Source organism: Syzygium oleosum, unplaced genomic scaffold (genome assembly GCF_021117445.2).
Source record: "Syzygium oleosum isolate NSW1041296 unplaced genomic scaffold, Sole_v2.1 Sole_v2.01, whole genome shotgun sequence".
NCBI classification, from domain to species: domain Eukaryota; kingdom Viridiplantae; phylum Streptophyta; class Magnoliopsida; order Myrtales; family Myrtaceae; genus Syzygium; species Syzygium oleosum.
Window position 1 is genome coordinate 12,358,571 of NW_026607485.1, and position 17,971 is coordinate 12,376,541.

General features: G+C 40.5%; 1 protein-coding gene across 1 annotated transcript; it reads left to right on the forward strand.

The window, feature by feature from the left end:
- Positions 1-6,899: 6,899 nt before the first annotated feature.
- On the forward strand, positions 6,900-8,863 carry LOC115683558 (putative disease resistance protein RGA3). Its single transcript, XM_056318593.1, has one exon. The coding sequence runs from the start codon at positions 6,926-6,928 to the stop codon at positions 8,861-8,863; it is 1,938 nt and encodes a 645-aa protein (XP_056174568.1). The 5' UTR covers positions 6,900-6,925.
- Positions 8,864-17,971: the final 9,108 nt, after the last annotated feature.

Below are 17,971 nucleotides of genomic sequence, written 5' to 3' on the forward strand. Positions count from 1 at the left end.
CATCAAGTCTAGGTATGGGGTACCTATACTTAATGGTGATGGTGTTGATGGCTTGGCTATCTACACAATTTTTGAAAGAACCATCATCCTTCTTAGGCAAGAGTGGGACTAGAACGAAACAAGAGCTCATGCTTTCTCGGATATATCCTCTGTTGATAAGTTCATCGACTTGTCTTTGCAACTCATTTGTTTCTTCTAGATTGCATCGATAAGCAGTTTTGTTCGGTAAAGAAGCACCAACGATCATATCGATTGATGCTCAATGCCTCTTATGGAAGGTAATCCAGGTGGCAAATCCTCTGGAAACAAATCTTCAAATTCTTTTAATAAGGAATGCATTTTAGGATGCGGGGGTCCCTCTCTCTCTTTTTATCCTCGACCATGAGCAAAGAAAATACATTCTTCTGTTTGCTAATGGCTCTCTCAACCCATGTTTCATTCAAAAAAAGGCTACTCTTACTTGTGTTTTCCACCCTAGGTTGATTTTAAAGGATCATGGACGGATTCAAAGGTGCAAGGGTAATGCATGTCCCTTGTGAAAAGAGTTAACGTTTTTATGACCATTATGCACAGTTTTCCTATTTTATTGATAAGGCCTCCCCAATAATAAGTGGCATGCATACATGAGAATGACATTACATGGAACCTAATCTTGGTAATTCTTCCCAATTGGAAAAGACACGACAGCTTGTTTGGTTACCTTAAGATCGATTCCTTTACTAAGCCATTGAAGCTTGCACAGTTGAGGATGCTTAGATGTTGGAAGCTTCAATTTGTCGATCAAAGTTATGGATGTGATGTTGGTGCAGCTCCCGCCATCGATAATCATCGTACAAACCTTCCTATTAATGGTGTAACGGGTTTGAAATATGTTATCCCTTTGCTTATCCGCTTTTGGAGAAATTACTATGTGTAATGCTCTCTGGATAACTAACAACTTGCCATCATCAGCTTCTTCCACAACCTCTTGGTCAGGATCATCCTTCACTTCTTCAAGCTCCAAGTCGATCTTCCTATTTCTTGAAGAGTCATAACACTCCGGTTAGGACAATTAGCTTGCAAATGTCCATAGTCATGGCACTTAAAGCATTTGTTAATTCACCATCAATTTTCTTGTGGAGTTCTTTGACAAACTCTAAAGTTCTCTTTCTCCCTATCCTTCTTTGACGTACTCTTGGTCTTGCTTGAGGAAGCATCCTTAAAGAAGGATGTTCCATTTATTGATGTTTAGCAGAAAACCTCTTGCTGCTCTTTAATTGTTTCTTGACCTTTATTTCTGGTTTACACTTTCCTTCGAAGGACCAAGAAAGTATCGATCAATTCCCGATTCATTCTACCGAGGTATCGAGCTATGGTTTGCTCCTGCACTTCTGGAACTTTGCACCTCATCATGAATTGTTCAAACTCCCTAGTGTATTCTTTAAGGCTCATCTCGTGTTGTTTGAGGGAATTTGGCTTCAGGAATAAGTCTAACTTGTAGTCATTGGGCAAGAACCTCTTTTTCATCAATTTTTTTTTAGTTTTTCCCAAAATTTGATCTTTCTTTTTCTTTCCCTGTTTCGATGATGTTTTAGATCTTCCTACCAAAGAGAAGCATATTTCATTGATTTCAAGACAACAACCTTACATCTCTTCTCATTCGAGTATGGCTTGAAGTCAAAAACTCGTTCGATCGCATGCAACCAATCGATAAAGTCATATAGATTGAGATTGCCCTCAAATTCAGGTACCTTCACTTTGATTTCACGATCATTCTCCTTGTAACTCACTCTTCTCCTCTGGAATTGGTATTCAGAATTACTAGAGTTACCTCTGGTGGATTCGTCACTAGAATTTTGAAGAAAATCTGAATCATCACGTCGAAGTTGATTATCAGGATGCTTTGCTGGTTGTCCTTGTCTCACCAGATCTTCCAGAAGATTGAGGACTCGCTCCATTTGTTGCTGGAGTTCAGTTATGGCACGATCTTACCTTTTCGTTGTGTGCCTATTCCAAAGTCAAGCATCTTTGAACCAAATCATCCATTTTCAATATGAGATGGATAACAGAAAGAATCACTCAAAACAAGTCCATCCTTGAGCTCTGATACCAATTTGATGTGTGTGTTGGACTAGTGATTCTAGAATTGGGAATTTGCCTTGTTAAGCGTATGGATGGGTGTATTGAGATGGATTGGATAAGCAAGGTTCACCACCAAAGCATGAAGGCACAAGCTACCAGCCAAGGATAAAGAACCGGGATAATAACAGCTCACCGCAAAGGCGTAAAGGATTGCTCCACTGGCCAAGGATAAATAATTGTTTGATTCGGCACCGAGGAACCTGTAAAACGAATGAGATAGAAATTCAAAGAGGATTCTTATATAATGATCAAAATGTCTGCATTACAATTGAGAACTCTCCTCTATTTATAGATGAATTAAAACATAGGAAATAGACAAACATTAAAGACATGGGACTACCCAAATATTAAAGACATGGGAATTCAGAAAGCAGTTAAAGTCCTAGGAAATAGAACCTTGACTCTTGAAAACTGCATCACAATTAAGACTCATAAAACTTGGCCTTGAAATTTGTTCACCGGCCTTGACCAAAATATAACTATCTTGAAAGATCAACAAATATCCAAGGAAATCGCTCAGAATAGCTTCTCATCGATATATCTTTGAAATCGTCAACTAGTCTGGTGAATCGGTACTGGATCGGCAAGGGACGAATCGACAACTCTTTAATTGATATATTGGTCAATAGCCTCTACGTCGATATCTTCATTCTTGACCCATCGAAGCAAGTTGTGACCAAAATTTATTTTTGCTTGGATGAAAACCGATTGCGCATGGCCAGTCGATGGAACAAGGTTGGAACTAAAGGTTTGTTCCATAAAATCAGGTGCTCCCGCATCATGATATCACTTAATTAGAGCAATATCTCTTCTTAACACCATTATATAAGTATACATTTTGAAATGGATAGGATGAGATAATGATAACAATATCATTAAAGTTTGCACAAAACATACCATTAAGTATTTTGTCATTTCCGTTTGTTTCCGATGAATAGAAAGTTTACGTGGCAAACCCTTTTACTAATTTTTCCATCCTATGTAGCATCACATCAAAAAAGGATTGAAAAATTAAACATAACAGGCTAAAAGTTTAAAGGAAAAAAGTAGAGATAGAGAGAGATCGTAGGGGTGACGATATCTTGGGGTGATCGGTTTTAAGATGGGTGGATTCTCCACCTAGAATTGGGAACCGACCTTGTGACCCTCAGTTTTAGTTCGAATACTAGTTCTAAGAACAGGCCCATTTTATGTTTCGAGTAAAAAACCAAATTGTTATAAAAAAATAATGAAAGTTGCACCATTTCACTATAAAAAAACAGGTTCGTTGGTTAAGAAATTATGTTGTTATTTGTTAACGTTGAAGACCGTAGTTCAATTCTTGGGTAAAAGTATTTATAGGTTTCTAAAAGGGGCTTTAAAATCGGTTTGAACTGTATCAACTTGAGAACCGGGCTGGTTGAATCGGTTCTAGATTCGTGGAACTGAAACCGAACTGATTCTTCCTAGAATCAGCCCTGAACCAATTAGTTTAGGCCGATCCGATCCTATGCTAGGATTAATTCGGACCCGATTCCAGGATTAATTCGGACACTAGGCATATGGGGTTGTGGCTGATGTGACCCACAATTTTTGGGTCTTTCCTCTCTTTTTTTTTTCTTGAGTCCCTATTTTCTGGAGATAACATTTGCGCATGCTTTTATCTTCTTATTGGTCAATTCCATTCCCATTTGCCAGAATTTGATTTTGCCACCACCTCCAATGGCAGGTCAAAAAGAGTCGACAACTCCCCCAGGGTTGAAACGCTTGACGTTAAAGCGCACGACCAAGAAGAAGGTAGGCTATATTGAAAAGGGTTAATACCATGAAAAACCCTAAACTTGTACACTTATGACACATTTACCCCAAACTATTTTTTTGACCATAAAAAACCCCAAACTGATACACCTGTGACAATTTCACCCCGAACATACCACAAAAAACCCCAAACTGGTACACATGTGACAATTTTACCCCAACTAATTTTTAATATTATTTTTTTGAATTTTTTCTTTTTTCTTTTCTTTTCTTTTCTTTTTTTTTTCTTCACTTCAACCTCTGGCCGGTCGCCTGTTCGGCGACCGGCCAGAGGCGGAAGCCGGCGAGGGCCGCCCTCGGTAGCCAGCGGCGAGGCCGCCCTCGCTCAACTCGGCAAGGGCGACCCTCGCCGGATCTAGCGAGGCGGCCCTCGCCGGCGTCGGCGGCCCTCGTCCGGCTCGGGCGAGGTGTCTCGCCCGCCTAGGCGAGGTGCCTCGCCGGAAGCCGAGGGCGGACCCTCGCCCGCGTAGGCGAGGTCGCCCTCGCTGAGTCGGGCGGCCAGACCCTCGCCTACGTCGGGCGAGGCGCCCTTACAGGCGGGTGAGGACAGCCTCGCCCGACGCCGGTGAGGGCAACCCTCGCCCGACGCAGGCGAGGGTCGCCCTCGCCTGAGTCGGGCGAGGATCGCTCTTGCCTTGGGCAAGCGAGGACAGCCCTCACTAGACGCCGGCGAGGGCGGCCCTCGCCCGACGCCGGCGAGGGCGACCCTCGCCGGCTTCCGCCTCTGGCCGGTCGCCGGACCGGCGACCGGCCAGAGGTTGAAGATAAAAAAAAAATAATAAAAGGAAAAAAATAAAAATAATAAATAAATATTCGAAAAAAATAAAAAAATATTAAAATTTTAATTCGGGGTAAAATTGTCACATACTGTCTGATTTGGGGTTTTTGTGGTAAGTTCAGTAAAATTGTCACGAGATGTCCGATTTGGGGTTTTTGATGGTCAAAAAATAGTTCGAGTAAAATTGTCGCAGTGTACCGGTTTGGGGTTTTTATGGTCAAAAAAAATAGTTTGGGATAAATGTGTCATAAGTGTACCAGTTTAGGGTTTTTCGTGGTATTAACCCTATTGAAAATGACTACAAGTGGAGAACCAGATGCTTATGGAAGTCTGCTAAGATGAAAACCCGAAAGTTGTTGGTTGAGAGGATTCGAGTTCGATTCTTTCCGTTGCTGATTTTATCGTTCATTCTCCAAAGCCTTAATTTTACCGTTTTCTTTTTTCTTTTCGCCAGAATATGCAATCTTTCTTTTTATCTTACTGCGCGTGTACAACATTAAATAAATATATAAAAGGAAAAAGAAATAGATTGAGGTTGTCTCAAAAATGAAAAAAAGTTGGTTATTTTTCGGTGAACGATTACGGAGAGAGCCGCGAGTGTAGAACTAATGCAAGTGGGCTTTTTTAGTTTTTTTTTTTACCGAATCCCAGTTTTTCGTATTTTTATTTCTTTCAAAAAGATTCTTAAATTAATTATAGGATGCATCTAAGTTTGGCTTTTTCTTTCTCATTTTTCATTACTTTGTCTTTCTTATCTCCATTTTTATTGAGTTAATTTAGGGTTAATACCACGAAAAATCCTAAACTGGTACACTTGTGACACATTTACCCCAAACTATTTTTTTGACCACAAAAAACCCCAAACTGGTACACCTGTGACAATTTTACCCCGAACTATTTTTTTGACCACCAAAAACCCCAAACTGGTACACTTGTAACAATTTTACCCTTAACTTACCACAAAAAACCCCAAACTGGTACATATGTGATAATTTTACCCTGAATTAAAATTTTCATATTATTTTTTATTTTTTCGAATTGTTATTAAAACTACAGTGCAAACACAGGTCAATGAAAAGCCTGCTGATGACTTCGTCTATTTACCGGGAGAAAAAATAAGAAGAGACAAATTAATAGTCTCTTGAACTTTTTCCTATTATAAAAAAAAAATCACTACACAATCAGGCCGTAGGCTTTGGTGCATACCCAAACTTCAACTTTGGTAAACAAATTTGTTCTATCGATAGACAATAGTTTTAGTCTCATGACATGTGTGAAGTGTATTTAATTGGAGCAAATTTGATTTAGGGTTAATACCACGAAAAACTCCAAACTGGTACACATATGATAAATTTATCCAAAACTAATTTTTTGACCATTAAAAACCTCAAACTGATACACCTGTAATAAATTTACTCCAAACTAATTTTTTGACAACGAAAAACCCAAACTGGTACACCTGTGACAAATTTACCCTTCGTTACCTTCCGTTAAATTTTACCATTAAATTTGCTAATATGGATGACACATGGTGATGTAGTATGTTGACGTGGCAAGTTCACGTGAAAATTCATAAGGTCCAAGAAAAATTTCAAATTGGTCCGCTAATGAAAGGTAAATTTATCACAAAATTACCAATTTAGGATTTTTAGTGGTCAAAAAATTAATTTGAGATAAATTTATTATAGGTATATCGTTTTGAGTTTTTTGTGGTATTAATATTTGATTCATGTTTCCAGAAAAAAAAAAAACCTTTGATTTATGTATATTTTCTATTCGCGTGAACAGAAGTGTGTTACTGTCGTGGAGGTACACGTGGAGGTATACTAACGGTGTTCGTCTACCGTAAATAAAAAATTAAAAGGGAAAGATTCCATCATGTGCATGGTCCGACTTTTGAAATCCGAAACCACCGCGCAATGTGCGTCAGTTCGACACGTGTCCTCGAATCTGCCACCAGACTAGCGTCCACATTTTTAAAGCAAAACAGGGCCAACCTGCTTTGCTTTTTGACCCACGGGGGCCTTTGGGTCTTTCCCTCCCGCAGTTTTTCTGGACCCCACGCGTCCTCCGCACCACGTGACATTTGCACGTGCTTATCTTCTCATTGGTCGATTCCCATTCCCACTTGCCATAATTTAGATTTCCTCATATAAACGTAGTAACAGACGAGGCATGAAACCCTTTAAGTTGACCACACAAACCAGAAGAAGGTAGGCTATATTGAAAATGGCGGAAGCGGTGCTCTTCAACCTCGCCACGGACGTACTGGAACTGGCCAGTTCCATCATCGCTTCGGAGATCCAGCTTGGAGGTGGAGCGAGAGATGAGCTCGTACGTCTTAGGCAGACCGTTGAAAAGATCCGAGCTGTGCTTTTGGATGCCGAGAAGGAGCAATGGCACGACGCCCGGGTGAAGCTCTGGCTCAGTAGGCTCAAGGACGTGCTGTACGACGTACAGGACTTGCTTGACGATGTCGTAACACAAAATCTAAGGGGAAAAGTCAATTCCGGCGACAAGATGTCGAAAAAGGTAAGTGTTTTCTTGTCCAAATCAACACACCGCCTCAAAGTGGCTAATAAGATTAAGGAAATTAGGAAGAGACTGGATCAGATTGCAAATGAGAAGGACTTCTTCCATTTAGAGCCGCATCTGAGTGAGTCAACTATTGCTACTGTGAGGAGGAGGATGACTCACTCTTTTGTGCGCCAGGAAGAAATTATCGGTAGAGAAGAGGATAAGAAGGAGATCATCGCCTATTTGTTTGATTCCTCCTCCGGAGAGAGTGTTTCGGTTGTTTCCATCGTCGGTATAGGAGGAATTGGAAAAACAGCGGTTGCTAAGCTGGTATACAACGACGACAAGGTGAATGACTGTTTCAAGCTTAAGATATGGGTGTGTGTATCTGACGTCTTTGATGAGGATTTGATCATCAAAGGAATACTGAAATCTGCCCCTGCCCTCGATGAGTTTCAAGAGGATCCTGAGATGATGAGAAATCTTCAAGACATCGAGAATAAATCTAAGGACCAGTTGCAGAGTCTCCTTCGTAAGGTACTAGATGGGAATAAATACTTGCTTGTTTTGGATGACTTATGGAATGAAGATCGCCAGAGATGGTTAGAGCTCCGACATTTGCTAATGGGTGGTTCATGGGGAAGCAAGATACTTGTAACCACTCGTAGCCACAAAGTTGCAAAGGTCACTAATGCGAATTCAGTTATCCATGTTCTACGTGGCTTATCTGAAGATAAGTCCTGGAACTTATTCAGGAAAATGGCTTTTAGAGATTGGACAGAATCATTAGACCCGGAACTGGAGGAGATGGGTCGAGATATAGTTACAAAATGCACTGGGGTTCCCCTTGCCATTAGAACTATGGGATACCTTTTGTACGGCAAAAAGAAGGATATATGGCTTCGTTTCAAAGTGCAGGGATTTCCAGAAATACCAGAAATTGATGATGGAATTATGCAAGTCCTCAAGCTCAGCTATGATCATCTTCCGTCGCAGTTAAAACATTGTTTTGCATATTGTGCGTTGTTCCCAAAAGATTTTGTCTTTGATAAACAAACAATGATACAACTCTGGATGGCACAAGGCTTTATTGACTCATTGGAGGGGAACGAGGACCTAGAAGAGACCGGGGATAGTTATGTCTCAGAACTACTGAGTAGGTCCTTCCTCGAAGTTGAAGCGGTCGATGATTACACTGGTGAGGTGAAAATGTTCAAGATACACAATCTCATGCACGATCTTGCCTTGAAAGTCGCAGGAGGCGAGTTGGAGATGATTAATCGTAATGAAGACTGGATCAGTGGAGGAATTCGACACGCATCATTTGTTTCACAATCGTTCCCACTACAGAAAGTGATGTCTCTACTCGAAGCAACCAAACTACGAACATTTCTCTTTTTGAAAAGTAGAACATCTGTACAGAACTTATCCCCAAAAGAATATAATAAGTTCCTCTCCAAGTTAACGCATTGTCGAGCATTGGATTTGGGCTTTGCGGATTTTTATGTTACTCCTTCTTTGGGGAGTCAGTTGACGCACATAAGATTTCTTGATGTTTCTGAAAACCAATCCCTTGAGAGTTTGCCGAATTCAATGACGGATTTGTTGAACTTGCAGACTCTTAAACTCTCTGGTTGCAAGAATCTTTAAACACTTCCAAGAGATTTGAGGAAATTGGTCAACCTTAGACACCTCTTAATTGATGGGTGTGACTCACTCAGCCACATGCCACGTGGGTTGAACCACTTGTCTTCGCTTCGGACTTTATCCCAATTCATCGTACAAAAGATAGACCACAAAGTACAAGGTGGTGTGGGGGAAGTAGATGAATTGGGAGGGTTAGATAAATTAGCCGGGTCCATTACTCTTGAAAAGTTGGAGTTCCTTCAACCAGCACCGAACAAAGGTCACTTGAAGGGAAAACAACGTCTCCGTTCCTTGGTGTTGAAGTGGTCGAGGAAGCAGCAATATAACAAAAGCGAGAGCGATGAATTGATCGTGTGGGAGAACCTTAGACCGCACCCAAATTTGACTTATTTGACCATATCCTCTTGTATGAGTAGGAGTCCGCCAAGCTGGCTTGCCTCTATCAGCAATCTTGTTGTGCTCACACTCGAAGAATGTAGAGGATGGAAGTATCTGCCACCCCTCAGTGAACTCCCTTCCCTAATGGCATTGACTCTCTTGTTCTTAAATGCGTTGGAGTTCGTTCAAGAGATAAGTGACCTGGCGCAATCTAATACTACACGCCCCTTCTTCCCATCTCTGGAGAGACTATCCCTCCTCGACTGTTGCAACCTAAAAGGATGGTGGGGAAGAAGGCAACTGGTGACGACAAATCAGGATCATCCACCGTACGATTCAGAATCATCATTCCCAAAACTTTCGGCCGTGGAAATACGGGGTTGTCCCCACCTGAATTCTATGCCACTGTTTCCCTGGATAGAAAACTTGTATACAGATGGAGATAACACGAAGTTGTTGGAACAACAAATGATGGCCGTTCAAGATTGTCCATCAAAAGCACCAGTGGAATCCACATTCATTCCTTTCTCTAGATTAAAGAATCTAAATTTTGTTGCTGTGGGTGATCTGGAGCACTCAATGCTCGAGACTTTACTTCCGGTGCTTAATAATCTCGAGTCCATGAGCCTCAATGATTGCCCCAAACTAAAGAGTCTCTCTCGTGGCATGTGGTACCTGTCCTCACTCCAGCACCTCGTTATTGGGGCTTGTGAAGAACTCGATTTGTCGAGCCACGACGACGAGCATGGCACCCAGTGGCGATCCCTCGTGAAACTCCGCGTTCTTAGATTCAGACGACTTCCAAAACTGGTTGCGTTACCCGAGGGGATTCAAAATGTCACCTCTCTACAATTTCTCAAGCTTGAAGGCTGTGAGAATCTGACGAGTTTGCCAGAATGGATTGGCAATTTCTCTTCACTCCAAGAGCTTGAAATTATTGATTGCCCGGGTTTAATGTGTTTGCCTTATGGAATGCGCCGCCTCACCTCCTTGAAGAAATTGACTATCGTTCGGTGTCCCACTTTAGAAGAGAGTTGCCAAACTGAAAGCGGTGCAGATTGGGAAAAGGTGTTGAAAGGGGTATGTGTTTTCTTCTCCGAAACAAAGCAACTTGGGAAGACACTGGATTGGATTGAAACTGATGAGGACTTCCCTTTAGAGTCGCATCTGAGTGAGGCAGCTGCTGCTATTGTGAGGAGGAGGACGACTCACTCTTTTGCGTGCGAGGAAGAAATTGTTGGTAGAGAAGAGGACAAGAAGAAGATTATCGCGCATTTGTTTGATTCCTCTTCCGGAGAGAGTGTTTCGGTTGTTTACATCGTCGGTTTAGGAGGAATTGGAAAAACAGCGGTTGCTCGGCTAATATTCAACGATGACAAGGTCAATGACTGTTTCCAGCTTAAGATGTGGGTGTGTGTATCTGACGTCTTTGATGAGGATTTGATAATCAAAGAAATACTGAAATCTGCCCAAGAAGAGTGGCAAGGGGATCTTGAGATGAGAAATCTTCAAGACATTGAGAATAAATCTAAGGACCAGTTGCAGAGGCTCCTTAATAAGGTACTACACGGGAAGAAATACTTGCTTGTTTTGGATGACTTGTGGAATGAAGATGGCCAAAGATGGTTAGAGCTCCAATGTTTGTTGATGGGTAGTTCGTGGGGGAGCAAAATACTCGTAACCACACGCAATCAGTCAGTCATGCAGGCTACAAATATGAAATCTGTTATCCATGATCTACATGGCTTATCTGAAGATAAGTCGTGGAACTTGTTCAAGATAATGGCTTTTGAAGATGGGGAAGAATCATTACATCCGAGACTGGAGGAGATAGGCCAAGATATAGTTAAAAAATGCTATGGTATTCCCCTTGCTATCAAAATTATAGGCAGCTTTTTATCCACCAAAAACGAAAAGGAGTGGCTCTATTTCAGAGAGCATGAACTTTCAAAAATAGATAACTTGGACCACGGAATTATGGAAGTCCTCAAACTCAGCTACGATCATCTTCCATCGCAGTTAAAGCGTTGTTTTGCATATTGTGCGTTGTTTCCAAAAGATTATGTCATTGATAAACATAAAATGATACAACTTTGGATGACAGAAGGCTTAATTGAGTCATTAGACGAGAATCAGGACCTAGAAGAGATTGGGGATAGTTATGTCTCGGACCTACTGTATAGGTCATTCCTTGAAGTTGAAGAGGTTGATTATTACACGGGTGAGGTGGAAATGTTCAAGATGCACGATCTCATGCACGATCTTGCCTTGAAAGTCGCAGGAGAGGAGTGCAAGATGGTTGATCTCAATGAAGGCAACATGGAGGGAGAAGTTAAACATGCATCACTTGCACGTATGTTGCTGGAGAAAAAATATTGAAGTCCTTGGGGAGAGTAGGGTAGGTTCACCCTGTTTCAATTACATGCTCATACTCACTTTTCTTTTCTTTTTTCGTAATGTTTTTTTTCCCTTTTTTAGCCTTTTCAATATAAGGTGGGTAGGGATTCCAGTAGTTATGAGCTCAATACCGTGCCAACGGTAATGGCAACAATTGATTGACCATCCAGCCATGGATTAGACTTTCAATATTTCTAAAGCTCACAACTCACCTCCAATCAATTATTGTATGCCGAGAAGCAATAACGGCGCAACCACCAGGATCGAAGACGTGCTTGTACGACGTGCAGGATTTGCTCAACCATGTCGCAACCCGAGATCTAAGGCACAAGGTCACTTCTGGCAACAAGGTGTCGAAAGAGGTACGCATTTTCTTCTCCAAATCAAATCAGCTTTCACACCTCATCGAAGTGGTTAATAAGACCAAGAATGGTTAATCTCAATGACGGCGGCATCAGTGGAGGAATTCGATATGCATCATTTGCTTCACAATCGAGTGACTGTAATTGAAGCGACCAATCTACGAAGATTTCTCCGTTTGAAGAGCCGAACATCTGTACAGAACTTGTCCCCGAATTAATTTCATTGGATTTTCTCCGAGTTTAGTCATTGTCGAGGGTCGGTGTTGTGCTATGCAGATTTTTGTGTCTTTCCTTCCTTGGAAAATCGGTCGAAGCACATAAGATTTTTTTTGATGTTTCGAAAAACCAAACCATCAAGTGTTTGTCGGATTCAATCACGGATTTGCTGAACTTGTAGACTCTAAAAGTCTCTGGTTGCAAAAAGCTTAAAACACTTCCAAGTGATTTAGGAACCTGGTCAACCTCAGACCCCGGCAATTTTGTATAGAAAATAAAGGAGGTTAAAGACATCGCATGTTGGCCCTTGATTTTGTAAGGTAATCTAGTGAAATAGTTTTCTTTTATTGTCCTATTCTTTGCACTAGACTTTTCATTTTTTTCACAGGAAAGTTATAAATTTTTTGCATTATTTTGTGGGATATGGCTCATTTATGTTACACAATTATAAATAAATTTAGTTATTTTCCCCAAGGCTCATATATGTCAGTGTCACACAATTCTCAATAAATTTAGTTATTTTGGGGAATATTCATTCAACCATTTCCAATAAATTTTTTTTGATGTCGTGGTCGTGGTCGTGGTCATTGTCATCGTTTAGATCTATAAGTATCAAGCCGACTGTCTATCTAATATTAGTTTGTATTAATCTCAATATATGATTAAACTTTTTTGACGATGCCGCTGCCGCTGCCGCACACTTCCACTGTCGAACACAAACACGCCAGCAAGGGCCGTGGCCCCACGCAGCAGAGCCGTCTAATGGCCGCCGGTGGTGGCGACGACCGTTGCGCCGAGGGTGGTGGCCCACGTGAAAGAAGCACGAAGTGAGAAAGAAAGTGAAGCCAACTGACCGGCGACCGAGCGAGAGGGAGCGACATCACCAAATTTGGGCATGAGATGGGGAGATTTACACGAAGTGAATCTATCCTTGCTTTCCATCATTCTCAGCTAGTTTTCTTTGATTTTGTCCCTCATCTCCTGTGCAACGATGGCAACAATGCTTGAGCTTGAGTTTCCGATCAAAAATCTCATCTCCATTCCAACGTTCTCAAACTGGTTTGGGCACAGGGAAAAGAGAAAAGAAAAAGAAGAAAACAAGAAAAAAAATGGCCTCAATAAATGATAACAAGAAAAAGATGGCCTAAAAAAAAATGCCCTGTCTTGGCTTTGAAAATGTCACGTGAATCGTTCATGCTCGCCGGCCGGCAAACATTCATATGACGGGGCCAGCCAGAGAGCTCGGGACTGTATATGAGAGTTAGTTGATCATTTCAGAGTTTTATTTGAGATAAGATTCATTTTGAGCCATCTTCTTAGAAAGTAGTTTCAGTTAATGTCCTTATTTAGAAATTTTCGATAACCTTAAGTGAAACTACGGGCGGTGCAGTCGTTTTATTCTACAGAGATTAATAATTCGAGGGGAGACTATTTTCACACCCCATTTAGCTTAAGTCACATTCTTTTAAGAAAATTGACCAAAATGGCCTTCAATAACATGAATATCTAGCCAAATATTTATTCAACTTGCCTGTCTAGTCTCCTCACTTATTTTAAGTTTACAAACAATTGCTTTTATGTATAATTCTCTTATGTTAAATGGTGTTTTGGTCTAATCTGTATTTCTATTGCTTTTTTTTATTTTATCGATAACCTTTTTTTTTGTTTATTCAATAGAAACAAAGATTACAAAGTTATTAGGAATCTCAATGTCCATTTTTTTGTACATCCAATATATAGAATCATAAGAAAGCTTTTTTCCACAAATAACAAGCAAAACATTAGCTCTGCAATTTTAGCACAGAACTTTTTTCAAATATAAAATCCATATTTTGTAAGATGTTGATTTCTCTTTACACAATAGAAGATTGCTTTTTTAAATATTCAACAAGTTGAATCAAACAATGAGCGTCCATCTTTATTCTGTTTAGCAATAATTGTTGTTCTTAATATGACTAACTATAGAGATGAAGTGAAACAGAAAGAAAAAACACTAAAGATGCTCAAAGTCATAACCCTTACCCAATGATCTCCCAAATTTTCTAGCACTATAAACCCAGAATGACCAACTAGCTATGACGAAATAGATAACTTTTAACGTCTCGAAACCTTTATTTTTTAATCATTTGAATGAAGAGAATTATCTATGATTTCACTGACATATGAACTCATCTGAATTACATCTTATACCAAATTAACTTGTTGAAATTATCTCTTACGAAATAATAAAAGTTCAATTATGAAGAATCTAAAAACCAAAGACTGGGTCATCATATTTTGGAAAACTTAAAGCTAAAGATTGATGAAAGAATAAATGTAATTGGATGCTTGGGAGCATGCTTATGTTCCAATCTTGCAAACAAACCCGCCATTTTTTTTCCTTTGGAATTCGTAGGCCGACGCATTTCTTAAATAAATTCTTACTCTAAACAAATTTTCGATATCGGAAGAGTAGGTGAGAATATTTAAATCATAAATTTTTATTATCAGGTGTCTACGGTAAACAAGAAGAGATACAAGACACCAGACGAGAGAAGAAATGAAAAGGTTAAATTATTGTTATGAAACAAAAGGCAGGTTCTTGAGGGTATACTTATGTGTGGAGGACATTTTGGTCAGTTTACCTAAAAGAACGTGATTTTTTTTTGTGAGACGAAAAAAGGATTAAAGCAGAATACAAAAGTTTATCATAAATCTATTGTTCCTATTTTATCACCTAAAATAAATATGAAGGAGCTTCAGGCAATGGAAAGAATTTGACTTAAGCTTAAAACTTGTATAAATAGCCCCATCATTTTTCCAGTTTTAATGTACCAAGTACTTTTCCTTATGTTCCCTTTAACTTCTATTCTGTATAGTACTAACTATTACTATAATTATCATTTACGATTTTGATTTTGATTTTAATTTTAGTATCGTTTGTAATTAACTGTTGGCGATAGTATTGTACTAACAAATAATTGCGTGCTTGGATAAGTCATAATTTTTATATTAGGGCGCGTAATTCGATGCGATTCGACATGAGATTGACCTCCACATAAGACTGATTTGCATCTCAAGCTCGAATTGGATGGCCTCCACATAAGACTGAACTTATCCGGGGTTAAAATGCACTGAAGTGAACATGTAATCCTGAACCCACGTGCCATATGTACATCTTTATCGACCACACAAGTAAGGATCCTGAAAAGATCACCCCTCATGCAAATTTACAAACCGCAAGCGCAAGAACTTGAGCACAGTAATAATTTGTGATATGGAATTGCATTCCCCAGGAACCCATACAACCTACTTTTCTTGTTCCCAAGAAATGACTACACAGGTTTATTCATCTATTAGTACCTCCAAGTCTCTGACCATTTTCTCCAAGCACGTGCTCTGTCCAAGTGATGAGCATGCATGCCAAAAAAAAAAGTCATTCAAAGGGAAACAGGTCACGATGTTTGTGCGAGTGTACACACCTGTCTCTGTGTCAATAATGCAGCTGAGCTGCTTTGCTACCAAAATTTACTCCCATGGTCTCCAACAATCTGAAAGTATCAGCCTTTATATCACCTGATTTACAGTTGAAAAGTAATATCTAAGATCTACTGCTAAAGTTAAAGTTTTGCTTTAGATGAGACATTAACCTCAAAACTAATTATGTAAAACCCACAGAAACTTTGGCCCCCAAAGCTACTGCTAAATTGCATCCCAAGACCATCAGATAACATAGTGTATGAATCACAAATTCGTACATGTTCAGAATGAGATCTCACAGAATTGTTCGATTCGCCATGGAGTCAACAAATTTAGTTGATTGACCTGGACTTAATCGGTTGAAGAATATATATTTCACCTCCACTGATCTCGAGCTCAAATGGAAGAAGAAAACATAGAACACTTAAGAGCGACATCTGATGTGAGTCCATTAGCAATCAGAGCTAAATATTGCCATTAGACTTTTTAGCTTTGCCAAGATGGACTAGTATGTATGTTCAGATGGTTGTGGGCCTCTCAGCCTTTCTCATTGCAAGAGAAATATAATAACATTACTTGTTTAGCAAAAACGTAACAATAACAATGACATTATTTATGCTAGTGTTCAAAAAACTTATGGTATGCAATCAAATTCTTGATAATTAAGAACAGTCCAGAGAACCATTTCTTAAGGAGGGTGTTAGGCCGTACACCTGAAGTCATTTACAAAAGATAGGACAGGCATCTGCCAAAACTACCGAAACCTATTAATGCACAAGCTAGGATCATAATCTGAACAAAGTTTTGTGTGTGCATGGCAGATGCAGGTAAAAGGTGATGTAAGGTAGCCGGCAAGGTGCCAATATGAGTGACCCTTCACCTCATACATAAAAGGAGAACAAACACTAAAAGCTACAAGCCTTACCTCCATAATCCTTGCATTCAGGATCGACATACGAGTCTGGAATCACAAACAAAACACCAGGCAACCCTGTTGGCAGAAATTATTTATAGCTTTTAGCAGATAAAAAATAAGTAGCACAAATTAGAAAAGACACTAAGAGAAATGAAAAGTAACAAATGAAGCAACCTTGGAGCTTGTTGGACGTCTCCTCTTCAGTCTCACACCCAAAACCAAAGCATCTCTCAAAGCAGACATTGTAGATCATCTTCTTTGCTTCCTCTTCACTGTAGCCATTCACAAACAAAGCAGCATGGACAGTCAACAAAATCTTCCAAACAAAAACCAAGTAGGGAAAAACGTCGAGCATTCCACCATCATCATAGAAAATCACCAAGACAAGAGCTTGCAACTGCTGTAAGCTTCAAAAAAACATTCATTTGCATAAGATTAGCACAACCACAAGATACCCACATGAGAAACATTTCATATAGCTCGCATAAAGAAGTCATAGCAAGCAATCCACCATACAGAGATCAGAAACTCCTCCTCCTCCTCCTGCTTTTACAAACCGGCATCATAAGAATTTAGAAAAGAACGCGGAACCTCACGGCCTGCCAACAACTTTAGCCAGGGTTTCGAACGTAAACAGTCAGTCATCTGCTGCTTCGTAGCTCCGTCGCCAGCAGGCTTTATCCACGACGACGAGCCAACGCCGGTGATCGTAGCCCGGAAACAGAGGCGCCGCCTCCGGAGGAAACCGCTCGCGGGAGGCCGAGCCGGAGTTCGCCGGCGAGCAAGTGGAGGTATATGGGACGGGGTCGCGCAACGCCCGGACCGGAGCGGACCGTGTTCCGGTTGAGGCCGGCGGAGGGAGGGGCGGGCGAGATGAGGAGAGGCGGCGGAAGAGGAGGGGGGGGGGGGGGGCAGCGGAGGCGACGGAAAGGAGGTTTCGGTCGAGAAGAGGCGCCTCCGGAGGAATTGGACGGACAGGGCGCGGGCGGCGCGGGCGGCGCGCGGCGGCGGAGGAGGTGGAACGCGCCAGGGTTTGTGGGCCATGGTGGGATCGAGACGGCGAGGGATAAAAACTGAAGTGGAGAAAACACATTTTCGTTTTTGAAAAAAAAAAAGGGAAGACAATACATTTCAGTATATAATTTTTTTTGCTAGGCTTTTTTTTTTTGCCTGGCTTAGAAAATCTCATTTATGTGAGGGCCAAAAAAACCAAAAAGAGGCTTTTATCTTTATTTTCCTTTTCTTTCTCTAAAATCATCATCAAACAAATTGAAATCTGAGTGATGTATTTTGGTAAAAAAAAAAAAATTATGATAATTGTAATGTATAATGTGATGACTTGTTTGGTAATGACAAAGTGGAACAAAAGAACAATCAAGAATT

What these genes read in the sequence shown, in the direction of transcription:
- LOC115683558 (XM_056318593.1), top strand. Translation starts at nt 6,926, where the DNA reads ATGGCGGAAGCGGTGCTCTTCAACCTCGCCACGGACGTACTGGAACTG.